This window comes from Somniosus microcephalus, chromosome 21 (genome assembly GCF_052327205.1).
Source record: "Somniosus microcephalus isolate GS21.2 chromosome 21, FLI_Smic_1.0, whole genome shotgun sequence".
Taxonomy (NCBI): Eukaryota; Metazoa; Chordata; class Chondrichthyes; order Squaliformes; family Somniosidae; genus Somniosus; species Somniosus microcephalus.
In genome coordinates this window covers 63533670-63548288 of record NC_141007.1, presented here as the reverse complement: position 1 = coordinate 63548288, position 14619 = coordinate 63533670, and the positions used below count along the sequence as shown (strand labels likewise).

The following is a 14619-nucleotide window of genomic DNA, read 5'->3' as shown; positions in this document are numbered from 1 at the left end:
ACACCCACAACACACAGCTCGCACACACTGGCAGCTATTCACCCAAACATATTGCAGGACATTCACTGACACACTTCCCTCTTTCTTGCAGGAGAAGGTGACGCATAACAGAAGGCAGCAGAAAGAACTGGAGGACAAGTGTGCCTGCACATTTTAACATAGAAACATAGAAGATAGGAGCAGGAGTAGGCCATTCAGCCCCTCGAGCCTGTTCCGCCATTTAATGAGATCATGGCTGATCATCCAAATTCAGTACCCTGTCCTTGCTTTCTCCCCATATCCCTTGATCCCTTTAGCCTTAAGAAATATATCTAACTCCTTCTTGAATATATTTAATAAGTTGGCCTCAACTGCCTTCTGTGGTAGAGAATTCCACAGGTTCACCACTCTCTGGGTGAAGAAATTCCTCATCTCTGTCCTAAATGGCTTAACCCTTATCCTTAGACTGTGACCCCTGGTTCTGGACTCCCCCGCCATCGGGAACATCCTTCCTGCATCTAGTCTGTCTAGTCCTGTTAGAATTTTATAAGTTTCAATGAGATCCCCTCTCATTCTTCTAAACTCGAGCGAATATAAGCCTAATCGACTCAATCTCTCTTCATACGTCATTCCTACCATCCCAGGTATCAGTCTGGTGAATCTTCGCTGCACAGATAGGAGACAGTGCTGTCCATCATGGGAAGGGCCGTAGCCACTGGTGGTGCTGGAGGGATTAATGATGAGGGTGTCTGCATACCTAATCCTCCTTCTCTCTTCCCACTTCTTCCTCATCCCACAATCTCTTCTGACTCAGAAGCTGCAGATGGTGTAAGCACGCAATTCTTACTTTCTCCTCTCCCCTCACTACAATCCAACCCTTGTCATTTTCATTTCAGATACCCAAGAACTGGAACATTCCTATTCAGAGGAGGAAGACGAAGAAGACAGTGAAGATGAAGAGATATCGTCACTCGATCTTACACTTGCAGCCACCAACTAAGAGACTGACACTGCATGTATTTTAGAGGCTAGGATACAGGAGGGATCCTTTCCACCCACCCTGCTTCCTGCGCACTTGGTGAGACACCGGGCACAAGGAGGCAGGGCAGGCGGAAAGGATAGCACAGGTGCCAGCTTGCACACTAGCTATGCTGCAGAGAAGTCAGATGAGGACTTCGGTGGGCAAGGCTACAGAAGAAGCCTGATGGGTGTACACAACTAAATGCTTGGTGCACTGGAAAACTGGCCAGAAATCCTGCACAAAATGTCAAGGAGCACGAAGGAGTCCAGCTCCAAATTGGCGCAGAGCTTGGAGCCAATCCTTTCCAAAATGGAACGGGTGGTCAGTTCCATCAACGCACCTGTGGAATCCACCATGATTCAGCGTCTGATGGCCGATGTCACAGCTTCCATTACAGCACAAGCAGCTTCCATCAAAGGTCTGAATGCTGCAGTGGAATCCCAGACTGCTGCCTTGCAAGCTCAGACTGCTGCCAATAGTGACTCTGGGTACCACTGTTCAAAGGGGTTTCCAAGGTGTCACAGCAGTCCATCATTTCATTTGTTTGACAGGATCATTACTCAGATACCATGTGTGTTATGTACTGACAGGATTCCAGAGACTGAGCAGGGGCATATGTAATGTACCTAAGAGATTGAACTGTGGCATGGTGGTGTAGTTGCTTCTCTTACTTATGGGGAAAGGGAGGGGGAAGTTGAGTATATAAAGCAAAGTCCAAAAGGTTCTCTAAGTAGGCAAGTGCTATTACTGCTTCTTCATTACCAGTTGTTATTAAATGCAGTCTTTTTCATATACATAACCATGTTTGGAGTTTCATTTAGAAGTTGAAGGCTCTGTTATCCAATACTTATTTGGGTCTTTGTGTAGTTCACATCACTCTTTCAGACCTATTAGAGGACTGTGCAGAGGCCTGGGAGATAGTTGGCTGACCATAGTTTCTCAGCATGGGTAACAAAAGGGATGGGAAAAATTTTAAACTGGAGTAGTACTTGTTCTTAAATCCTTATATTCAACCCATTGGATTGTGTTGAAACAAATAATTGCACTGAACTTGCTGAAAACTTGCACCATAGTAATGGCACATCTACAGTATACACCATTATTCTATTGTATTTCCGCTATAACCCCTTGCCAAAAACAGCTAGAAGGTCATTATTATAGCTCCAACCCATTAAAATTAGTGGCAATTGCAAATTTGCTGCATTTATTCCAGTTTTCATTCTGCTGCCACTTAAATTGAAAAATAATGGTGCTGGAGACCTAGCAGTGGCATGATTTATGTGTTTATTCAAGGTGGTTGCAGTAGGGGTGTCACAGTTACAACTTCTGTCTGTGGGTGCATAAGAGTTCAGCTTAGCAGCCAATAAGTCATTGATCAAAGCACTCTCATTGAGATACATCATTTGGAATTATAATGATTTCCATTGTAATAAATATTAGGGTAAGAGAACATTTCCTGTTACTTTAGTTGAGTTAAGCGCTTCAGTGTTGCCACCATAACAAAGAAATCACACGGTTAGAGTATTTCCCACAGATGCGTTAAAGTATAATTATTCCCATATTGATGTCACGATGATAATTCAAGTAACCATGGATTTGAATCAGACCACAGTGTATATTCCTGACCATTGCAATACTGTATGTACAGGCAAGTAAACAGACAATAATAATCTGCTTCACATTATGGAGCATAGTTACTCCCTCAGGAAGCTAATTGTGGCTTCAATAAAGTATAACAGAATAATGAATGGGAACAGAATACATTTGCCACTGGAGCACGGGGAGCACAATTAACTAATTTATGGTTTTCATCACTAATATTGCCATTGCAGCAAATTCCATGCCAATAGTTTGTCCAAGTTAATTTCAGCAAAAATAAAACTAGAAGAAAGTGTTCACTAGAATGTAAAAGATTCCTGTATTTGTGTATTTTCGCTATTTTTAACTAGCTTGCTATATGCGGCTTATAAAAACAAAAAAGCCAGTTTTTGCACACTGCACAGTTGTGTGAAGAAATTATATTTTTAAAAATTATTATAACGCTTAAAAAACACATTTTCAGAAATGCAACCTTTTTAACATCACAGTAACAGCAATAAGCAAAACATGTAATTTTTCAGTAATCTAAGATTAATGATAAATTATATAGGATTACCCTATTTTTTGGTCTCACCTGATATTTCTTTCGAGAACCATGTTTTGCTAAACGTGGTACAAGGCCTACCAGTTTAAACACGTCATTCATCAAATTCTCTATGAGGATATAGAATTCACTGCCTATTCCTATAGTTGGACGAAACTCAGTATCAGACTCAGTGAGCTCAAGACGTACTTCAAACAGCGGTATAGTATGAGTCTAGGGATCCCAAACAGCAGAAGAAAATGATTTAGTAAAATTAGAATCAGAAGTAAATAATAAACAACTGAACACCATCAGTTGTTAAATATATTGGGAGGAAGATTCCCACTGTTGCTCACAGTATTGAAAATTGTAAAATTGGTCTTTATATGCATTTTTATAAGTTTGCTACGAAAGCAATCAGTGGAAATTTTCCCACATCATGTTATATCTATCAAAATATTCACACTGAAGTTCTACTTTTAACAATTTTTGTTTAGAATCATAGAATGATACAGGACAGAAGGAGGGCATTCGGCCCATCGTCCCTGTGCCAGCTCTGTGAAAGAGCTATCCAAATCCCCTGCTTTTTCTCCATAGCCCTGCAAATTTTTCCCCTTCAAGTAGTTATCTAATTCTCTTTTGAAAGGTATTACATACAAATAGAATTACATGGAATATACAGCATAGAAACAAGCCAGTCAGCCCAACCAATCCATGCTGGCGTTTATGCACCACTCGAGCCTCCTCCAGTCTTTCCTCAGCTAAACCTATCAGTGTAACCTTCTCCCTCATATGCTTATCTGGCCTCCCTTTAAATGCATCTATACTATTTGCCTCAACTACTCCCTGTGCTAGTGAGTTCTGCATTCTCACCACACTCTGGGTAAAGAAGTTTCTTCTGAATTCCCTATTTGATTTCTTGGTGACTTTTTCATATTGATGGCCTCTAGTTTACTCTTCACCACAACTGGAAACACTGGGCTCGATTTTGCCAGGCCCGAGGAGGCGGGATTGGAGGCGGGATTGGAGGCGTGTGAGGCGATAAAATCGCAAAAACCGGTGGGCAACTCCGATCCCATCTCCAGCCTGCTTCCAAGCAATTTTTCCAGAATCGGGGTTTCAGACCCCGTTTCCATCCCGCCTCCAAGAGGCGGGATAGGCCCTTAAGAACCAGTTAATTGCCTCTATAATCCCATTTTGAGAGGCCTTTCTGATTTTAACACTTTTCCCCCATCCTGCACATCTCCTCTGGAACACGCCAGTTAATCCTGGTGGCCTCACAAGTGGATTGCTTATTAACAGCTGCAGCTCCACCATTAAAAAGGAGTTTTCACCAAAGATCATTTGCAGGTGACAGAACTCTGTTGTCTCAGGTCTGGGGGAACTTTTAGCAGGCATACTCATTGTTTCGGAAGTTTTGAGCCTAACACCCATCTCCAGTGTGACCTGCTGGGAAACCCCTCTCCCCACCTTGACAGCACTTTCTCAACTGAGGCATATACCAGAAGCATGGGAACCATTTATTTCCTTTCCTCCTGGACATCAGATTCGGACGAAGACCAGCCATGGCAGCAGCAGAACCATGAACAACAGGAGCGCCAAACAGCTGCTCACCCACCTGAAGCTGCACAGACCAGAAGGCGCCAGCGCGTGACCACATTGCTGCCCGGGATGCAAGGGACGCACTCATGTTGGCCAGATTTGCTTAGCCTGCACAATCAAACACTTTTGCCTCACACCTTCTTACCAGAGCATCGGCAATGGACAAGAACCTGCAGAGTCTAATCACTCTGACCACCATCCTGACAATTGCAAGTCGCTCTAAGCCCTCAATGTGGAAGTCCCATTTGCGAAATGACACAGGCCACAACTTCAACAGTTTGCCATCAGAAATTTTTATCACAACAAGCAACTGATGGCATTTCAAAAATAAACACAACATAACACCCAAGTGACTACCCTTGTGACTACTTGTGCATTATCTTCCTCTTATGTGTGCTCCTACGTGGTGCTTCCCCTGTGGATTCAGCAGATGTGAAGGCCCCTTGCTCACTTTCCTGCTGCTCCTGTCTCGACACCTTTGGCGGCCGTCCTCTGGGGTTGCGAGCCTATGAGGGCTCGGCAACAGTCTTCTGCTGCTGGCGGCTGTGCAGGGGATGAGACGCCCATCCCAGTTGGGTGAGGACTCTGGTGAGGCTCTGACCGAGGGCTTTGCAGTGGCATGGTCGTGTGAGTGCTTGGAGAGGAGCCCCCACTTCCTTGTTATCTGTCAGCAACATCCCTCTCATGGGTCAGCCCCATTTCAGAGCTAGCAAGTGGCTTGACAGCACCTTGCTGCACTTCAGGGGGGCATAAGGACCAGTTTCTGCACTGGAAGTCCTACTCCAGAGGACTTCCATGGAGGTCTGGTTTTTATGCTCAATAGCTGACCATCGCTCCTCAAGAGATGCCAGTCTATTCTGAACAATGACCATGTTTTCAACATTCTGGCGACTTAGCTCCTCCGTGGCCGTAGCCATCCTCCCCTCTACCATAGCCATCCATTCCACAGAGGCTGCCATCCTTTCCGTGGTGATGCGTTCATGCGCCAATGCCTCCACAAAGGCTCTGCTCATGTTCGCGATGGACTCCTCCATTCGCTCCACACTCACAGCGACCCTAGAGACAAAACCTGCCAGAGACTCCTGCACCTGTTCCTGGAGTTCCAGCACCGCTCTCCTTCTGGATGGACCCGGAGGCACAGGGTCCACATGCAGCTGAGCCGAGCTGGCAGAGTCCTGCGCCCTCCGACGAGGAATCTCCACTGCTGTCCCAGTCTCCACCATCGGCTGATGCTCACTTGTGAGCTGTGATGCACCAGGTGACAACACTACTCTATCTCGCGAAGATCCCACCGAGGTGTGAGTGTCTGCACTGGTGCTGGGTGCGCTGAATTCTGCTGATGCTACGCCCTCAGAGGTTGCAGTTTCCTCTGAGGAGTCTTGAAGTTCAGGCTGTTCCATCTGGACAGTGGGGACGGGGGCTGTCGATAGTCCTGTGGGGAGTAAAGGAAAGAGTTAGAGATGTGAGGTAAAGGCTGCATGCACATTGGATTGTGCAGATGATCATAAGTCAATCTGTTAGAGCATCAGGATCATTATCAGTCACTCATGCAATGTCAATGAGAGAGATGCCAAACTATTCTGTCACCAGCTTGCTGTGATGCGCCCGCCTGTCCGTCCCCAACTTCCAAATCTTCCTCGACACCGGCGATTTCCAGGGCGGCCTCCTCCGAGGTGGTGAGCTGGGCTACTGAGGGTGGCCCTCCTCCTGTCCTCGCTCTTTTCCTCTTATTGTGGGCTCTCTTTTCCTGCAATAAGGGCACAAGTGGAGTTTGAGTGAGAATGAAGGAGTGAGTGTAGAGAATCCATAGCATAGATGCTTAGAAGGAGACAAAGGGCCCTCCCTGTATGATGTAAGTTGTTGTCATTGCATGACAGTGATAGGGAGTGTGAGGGCTGCATGGTCGAATAGTTAAGTGAATGTGACCATAGAGAGAGAGGGAATGGGTAAGGGTGCAGAGATGTCAAGTGGAATGTGGAGGAAGAGGTTGGCAAAGCAGAGTGCTGGTGAGGAGCGGTGATGGGGATCAGATTGAGGGTGATGGGAAAGTCATACTCACTTTTCCTGTGCAGAGGTCATGAAACCTCTTCCTGCACTGCAACCAGGTTCTGCGGCACATAGAGGTTGGGTTGACCTCCTGGGCCACTTGCTTCCACACAGCTTTAGTCTGCTGGGGAGGCATTTTCCTCCCTGAGGAAGGGAAGAGCACCTCCTTATTTGATCTTGCTCCCTCCACCAGAGCTTGGAGGGAGGCCTCACTCAACCCTGGAGCACACTTTGGCTTACTGCTGGACATAGTTGCTGATTGAAGCGATCACAACAATGGGCATGAAGTTTAAAGTCTCCAGAAGAAGCAAGGCCGCTTGCAGGCCTTAAATCCAGCAGCATTGATGATGTCATCGGAGGCGACTTTCTGTATGAAAAGACTCATTGGGCCAGGGGTTTCCACACGCTGGAAATCAAGTGCCCAATTAGGGCAAAATCTCACTCTTTTCCCACTTCACATTGGAGTCAGGGTCCTGACACGAAAATCACCTTACACTCTCCAGCCCGCTCCCAATGGCAAAATCGAGCCCACTCTCTCTGTGTCTACTCTATCAAAACCATTCATAATTTTAAAGACCTCTATTAGCTCACCCCTTTTCAAGAGAAAAGAGACCCAGCCTGTTCATTCTTTCCTGATAGGTATAACCTCGCAGTTCTGTAAATCGTCCTTGTAAATCTTTTTTGCACCCTCTCCAGTGCCTGTATATCCTTTTTATAATATGGCTGTTGTAGTGTCCGTGTGTTGATAAAGACACTGAAGACAGGAGTTGGTTCATAGGTATTTACTAAGCAAAGTCTGGGGGGGGTTTCTAAAGGATATACACAATACACAGGCTTATATAGCCCAAGTGGCAATTACCGGCATTAAGCACACCTGGGGCACTTAAAGGCACATACACCACAATTCCTCCCCTTTTAGCTAACCACTACATCATATTATAAGTAATTATTAATTACATGTTATATGCAAAATAATATACATTGCTGTAATTAATTAATTATAAGTTAGTCTCTCAGGAGGCTTCCTGACTCGGTCCGGATAACGCCTCGGGGGTGTAGTAGTTTCTGGTGGTGTAGTAGGTTCTTCTGGCAAGGCTGATTCGGCTTGAATGCCAGTGTCGGGTTCATCGGGTTCCAGTATCACCGGATCGGAGATGGGTATCTCTACTTCATCGTTAGATGTATAGAGTTGTGATGTAGGTTGTCCCTTTTCGGATGACTTTATGATTTGGTCAGCATGGCGCCTTATTATGCTTTCTCCGATGTCCACGGTGTACATCAGTGGTCCTAGTCGTGTGCAGATAGTTCCAGGCTGCCATTTCTCGGTATGGTAGTCCCGGGCCAAAACTTGTTGACCTATCTGGAAGGTTCTAGTTGACCTTTCATTCATGCCTTGAAACTGCCGGTTCTCCACGTCCCTTCTGATGTTGGGCTTGACCAAATCCAGCCGGCATCTTAGGTTTCTATTGAAGAACATCATGGCGGGAGTTTGGTTGGTAACCATATGTGTTGCATTCCTGTATGCGAATAAGAAGTTATCCACCTTGTGCTGAAGTTTTATGTCTTCATTACCCATGGCCTTTATGGCCTTCTTGAAGGTCTGGACAAACCTTTCAGCCAACCCATTGGTGGCGGGATGGTATGGGGCGGACGTGTAGTGCTTAACCCCATTGTTTTTTAAGAACTTTCTGAATTCTTCGGACACAAATTGCGGTCCATTATCAGAACAGATCTGTTCCGGCAGTCCATTCCTGGCAAATATGGTCCTTAATACTGTGATGGTTTTTTCCGTGGTGGTGGAGGACATCTTTATTACCTCCGGCCACTTGGAGTGTGCATCAACCGCGATTAAGAACATTGAGTCCATAAATGGACCAGCAAAGTCGATGTGTACCCTTTGCCAGGGAGATGAGGGCCACTCCCATGGATGTAGAGGGGCTTGTGGTGGAGCGTTTTGGACCTTCTGGCATCCTAGGCAGCTCTTGGTCATTTCTTCGATGTCTCCATCGATACCTGGTCACCATGCAAACGCCCTGGCTAGGTTCTTCATTTTCACTCCACCCAGATGCCCCTCGTGAAGCTCCTTTAGCACTTTATCCTGGAGTTTGGGTGGAATTACCACTCTGGATCCACACATCAAGGTTCCTCGGCACACTGACAGCTGTTCTCTTCTTTGCGAGAATGCTGGCAACAGTGGTTGGCCATGTGCTGGCCATCCCTTCACTGTTAAATAGTAGACCCGTGAAAGAGTCGGGTCATTTCTCGTTTCCCTTTCAATGGCAGAATTTGTTACTGGTAGACATTACCACTATGGTAGAGTGGGACATCTCCATTGGGTCTGCTGTAGGTGCTTCTTCTACCATTGGCAACGGTAGGCGCGATAAACCGTCAGCATTCCCATGCTGTTTTGAACCTTTGTATTCTATGTTGTATTGGTGTGCCCCTAGAAAAAGGGACCACCGCTGTAGCCTTTGTGCTGTCATAATGGGAACACCCTTTTTAGGGTTGAATATGGAGATGAGGGGTTGATGGTCAGTCAACAAGGTAAATTTTTGTCCGTGTAGGTAATGGTTGAATTTCTTTACTCCCCATACCAGGCTGAGTGCTTCCCTGTCGATTTGGGCATAGTTACGCTCAGCTGAGTTCAATGAGCGTGACGCAAAAGCTATCGGCCGTTCCGAGCCATCAGGGAATTTATGCGATAATACTGCTCCTATGCCGTAAGGGGATGCATCGCACGCCAGTCTGATTGGCAGTGATGGGTTGTAATGAGCCAAAACTTCTTTGGATGTGACTAAGTCTTTGCATTTATGGAAGGCATTTTTGCAGTCTTCGTTCCATTTCCAAATTACTCCTGTTTGTAGCAGTTCATTAAGAGGGTGTAGAAGAGTTGATAAGTTCGGTAAAAATTTATGATAGTAATTTATTAATCCCAGGAACGACCTTAATTGTGAAACATTTTCAGGTGCTGGGGCTTTTATGACCGACTCAATTTTTTCAGGCACCCTTATTTTCCCTCTGGGGTATACTTTCTGCCCCCTATATGTCTTCAAGATAATGGATGTGTCTTTCAAAGGTATATGCGGAAATAGCCGCTCGTAATCCCGTCGACTTATGACGGTCAGAGCTGATCCTGTATCTAGCTCCATTTTAACTGGGGACCCCGCTATCGTGAGGGTAACCCAAATGGTCTGGTAATCTTCTTTGGCAATTACATTATGTAATTTGAGACAGCTTAGTCTCTTGTTTCCGGAGTCGCTATCACTCTTCTGGTCTTCGGAGCTACTGTCCGTCATCATTTGTACCTTTCTGTACTTTTCCTTATTGATTTTTTTTCTGTCAGTGCATTTTTTGTTTCCAGATCGGCATACACATGCAATGTGTCCCATCTTTCCGCATTGCCTGCATGCTTTGTCCTTGAACCAGCAGTCCCTCTGGTCATGGGTGGATCTGCCGCAGCGATAACATCTCTCGAAACCCCGTGTCATTTCATGGGTGCCGAAGTCCTGTGGCCTTTGCTGTATCTTTGCAGCTCCTATTGCACTGAAAGCCTTGTCCAGTGTTAAATCTTTTTCAGAAGATACCTTTTTTTGTGTTTCTACACTTAGGGGATTGCAGATGAATTTGTCTCGCAGAGAATCTGCCAGTCCTGCCTCAAATTGGCAGTGTAGGGTATCAACAATCTCCTCAAAATTCTTGTCCATCGGTTCGGCTGGAGTGATTAAGTTTTGTAACAGCTTGTATGTCTTTGCGCCCATTAGATCCAGAAGCACTGAAGCTTTTTTTTCATCTTCTATTCCATTTGTGGTGCAATATACCTCCACTCTTTCCACATATGTGGTCCAATCCTCTATCTTGTTATCAAAAACATCAATATTGCCAAAATTAGGCTCTGTTTCGCTATCAAAAGCATCAATATTGCCAGACTTAGGCATTTCAGAAAAGATATGGCGCTTCCCGCGCTTTTATTTTTTCTTTTCTGTAGCAAGGTATGGCGCTTCCCGCGCTTTCCCGCGCTTTCCCACCGCTGCTGCCGATAACAACGCTGTTTACTGCGGTTCCCGTTCTCTTTATGTTTTTTTAATTTACTGTTGGAGACTCGTTCCCGCCGGAGGTCTGAACGCTGACCTGCTTGCCGCGCCGGCCGTCTCCCGAGTGCTCCCTCCCAGTCCGTTATTGCTTGCCTCCGATTTCGCTGCCTGTCTCAGCTGTAGAGCCCGCCGCTGGAGCCCCAGCCTGACGCCCAGGAAGGATTAGCGCAGTACCTGCCACCAGCTTGGCCAGCTGGTGAAACCACAGCTTCTCTCACTTCCTTGAGTCTTCTGGACGCCGGAGGAATCAATGTCCTTGAGGTGCTGCCGAATTGCCGGTAAGTCCGTTTCCACTTCGTCGCCACTGTTGTGTCCGTGTGTTGATAAAGACACTGAAGACAGGAGTTGGTTCATAGGTATCTACTAAGCAAAGTCTGGGGGGTGGTTTCTAAAGGATATACACAATACACAGGCTTATATAGCCCAAGTGGCAATTACCAGCATTACGCACACCTGGGGCTCTTAAAGGCACATACACCACAGCTGTCCACAAATTTAGAAATTGTGTTTTTGATCTCAAGGTCAAAATTGTTCATATAAATTGTGACAACAGTGGTCCCAGCACTGATCCTTGTGGGACCCCACTTCCCATCTTCTGCCACTCTGAATAGCTACCCTTTACCCCTACTCTCTGCTTTCTATCTTTCAGCCAGCTAGCTATCCATTCTGCTAATTATCCCCTGACTCTGCATGCTCTGACCTTATTCATTAGTCTATTATGTGGCACCTCTTTCAAGTTTAAATGTGGTTATATCATTTCTAATCTCATCATCCGATGTCATGTCCACCTGATCTGTCTCTCTGGTAAATACTGAAACAAAGTAATTATTTAATATTTCTGCCATTTTTGCTATCGCTGCCCATGATTTTATCCTTTCCATCCCTTATTCCCATCCCGACTTTCCTTTTTTTTATTCATGTGCCTGTAGAATATTTTACTATTTTGTTTTATGTTCCTTGATAATTTAATTTCATAGTTCCTCTTTGGCTTCCTAATTGTTTTTTTGACTTCTCTCCTAATCTCTTCATATTCTCCCTTGTCATGCTCTCCCCTGCTGTCCATGTACATTTTCTTACCCTCAATTTTTCCCTTATGTCTTTATTCATCCATGGTGTCTCTTCTTTAGTGAAGACAGGAGCAAAGTATTCATTCAGTGCCTCAGCCATGTCCTCTGCCTCCACAAGAAGATCCCTAATCAGCCCCATCCTTCCTTTGATTACCTTTTTGCTATTTATAGGTTTATAAAAGACATTTGAGTTCCTTTTTAAGCTACCTACTAACCTATTTTCATACATTCTCTTTGCCACTTTTATTTCCTTTTTGAGTTCTTCTCTGTAATTTCTATCTTCAGCTTGGTTCTCCACTATATTATGAGCCTGACATTTATCATAAGCCTCCTTTTCTGTTTCATTTTAATCTATATATCCCTAGTCATCCAGGGAACTCTCATGGGAATGTGTCTAATTTATACCTGAACTGTTTCCTCTTACAAAGCTTCCCATTGCTCATGTACTGTTTCCCCTGCCAAACTTTGATTCTAATCCCCCTTTTCAACTCCCTGAAATCAGCCCTCCTCCAATTGAGTATTTTCCCATTTGATGGTCCCGTCATAGAAACATAGAAGATAGGAGCAGGAGTAGGCCATTCGGCCCTTCGAGCCTGCTCCGCCATTCAATGAGATCATGGCTGATCATCCAAATTCAGTACCCTGTCCCTGCCTTCTCCCCATATCCCTTGATCCCTTTAGCTTTAAGAAATATATCCAACTCCTTCTTGAATATATTTAATGAACTGGCCTCCACTGCCCTCTGTGGCAGAGAATTCCACAGGTTCACCACTCTCTGGGTGAAGAAATTCCTCCTCATTTCAGTCCTAAATGGCTTACCCCTATCCTTAGACGATAACCCCTGGTACTGGACTCCCCGGCCATCAGAAACATCCTTCCTGCATCTGGACTGTCCAGGCCTGACAGAATTTTATAGGTTTCGATGAGATCCCCTCTGAATCTTCTAAACTCCAGTGAGTATAAGCCCAATCGACACAATCTCTCCTCATACGTCATTCCTGCCATCCCAGGTATCAGCCTGGTGAATCTTCGCTGCACTCCCTCCATGGCAAGAATGTCCTTCCTCAGGAAAGGTGACCAAAACTGCACACAATACTCAAGGTATGGTCTCACCAAGGCCCTGTACAACTGCAGCAAGACATCCTTGTTCCTGTACTCGAACCCTCTTGCTACGAAGGCCAACATACCATTTGCCTTCTTAAACGTCTGCTGCACCTGCATGCTTACCTTCAGCGACTGGTGCACAAGAACACCCAGGTCTCTTTGCACTTCCCCTTCTCCCAATCTATTGCCATTCAAAAAATAATCTGCCTTCCTGTTTTTGCCACCAAAGTGGATAACCTCACATTTATCCACATTACAGTGCATTTGCCATGTTTCTGCCCAATCACCCAACCTGTCCAAATCATAGAGTCATAGAGTCATAGAGTTTTACAGCACAGAAAGAGGCCCTTCGGCCCATCGTGTCTGCGCCGCCTATCCATCCCTGTCCAGTCTAATCCCATTTTCCAGCATTTGGTCCATAGCCTTGTATGCAATGGCATTTCAAGTGCTCATCCAAATGCTTCTTGAATGTTGTGAGGGTTCCTGCCTCTACCACCATTTTAGGCATGGAGTTCCACATTCCAACCACCCTCTGGGTGAAAAAGTTCCTCCTCAAATCCCCTCTAAATCTCCTGCCCCTTACCCTGAATCTATGCCCCCTTGTTATTGACCCCCCTACTAAGGGGAAAAGTTCCTCTTTGTCTACCCTATCTATGCCCCTCATCATTTTGTACACCTCAATCAGGTCCCCCCTCAGCCTTCTTTGCTCCAAGGAAAACAACCCCAGCCTGTTTAGTCTTTCTTCATAGCTGAGGCGCTCCATCCCAGGTAACATCCTGGTGAATCTTCTCTGCACCCTCTCCAGAGCAATCACATCCTTCCTATAGTGAGGCGACCAGAACTGCACACAGTACTCCAGCTGTGGCCTCACCAGCGTTTTGTACAGCTCCATCATAACCTCCCTGCTCTTATATTCTATGCCACGGCTAATGAAGACAAGTATCCCATATGCCTTTTTAACCACCTTATCTACCTGTTCCGCTGCCTTCAGGGATCTATGTACATGTACACCAAGGTCCCTCTGACCCTCTGTACTTCCTAGGGTCCTACCACTCATTGTGTATTCCCTTGCCTTATTTGTCCGTCCAAAATGCATCACCTCGCACTTTTCAGGGTTAATTCCATTTGCCACTTTTCCGCCCATCTGACCAACCCGTTTATATCGTCCTGTAGCCTGAGGCTTTCCTCCTCGCAATTTACCACCCCACCAATTTTCGTGTCATCTGCGAACTTACTGATCATACCTTTTACATTCTCATCCAAATCATTTATGTAGATCACAAACAACAAGGGACCTAGCACCGATCCCTGAGGTACCCCACTGGACACAGGCTTCCAGTCACAAAAGTAACCTTCGACCATCACCCTCTGCCTCCTGCCACTCAGCCAGTTTAGGATCCAACGCGCCAAGGCACCCTGGATCCCATGGGCTCTTACCTTCTTGACCAGTCTCCTATGCGGGACTTTGTCAAAAGCCTTACTGAAGTCCATGTAAACCACATCCACAGCATTTCCCTCATCCACCCCCCTAGTCACCCCCTCGAAAAATTCAATCAGATTTGTCAGACATGATTTACCCTTGACAAA

General features: G+C 45.7%; 1 protein-coding gene across 1 annotated transcript in view; it reads right to left on the bottom strand.

The window, feature by feature from the left end:
- The window catches only part of LOC147102876 (dynein axonemal heavy chain 17-like), a 908504-nt gene that overhangs the window by 676964 nt on the left and 216921 nt on the right, over positions 1–14619 (bottom strand). The window contains exon 22 of the mRNA XM_085963770.1: positions 3174–3356. Coding sequence (XP_085819896.1) covers positions 3174–3356 — 183 coding nt within the window. The remainder of the gene's footprint in view (positions 1–3173; positions 3357–14619) is intronic.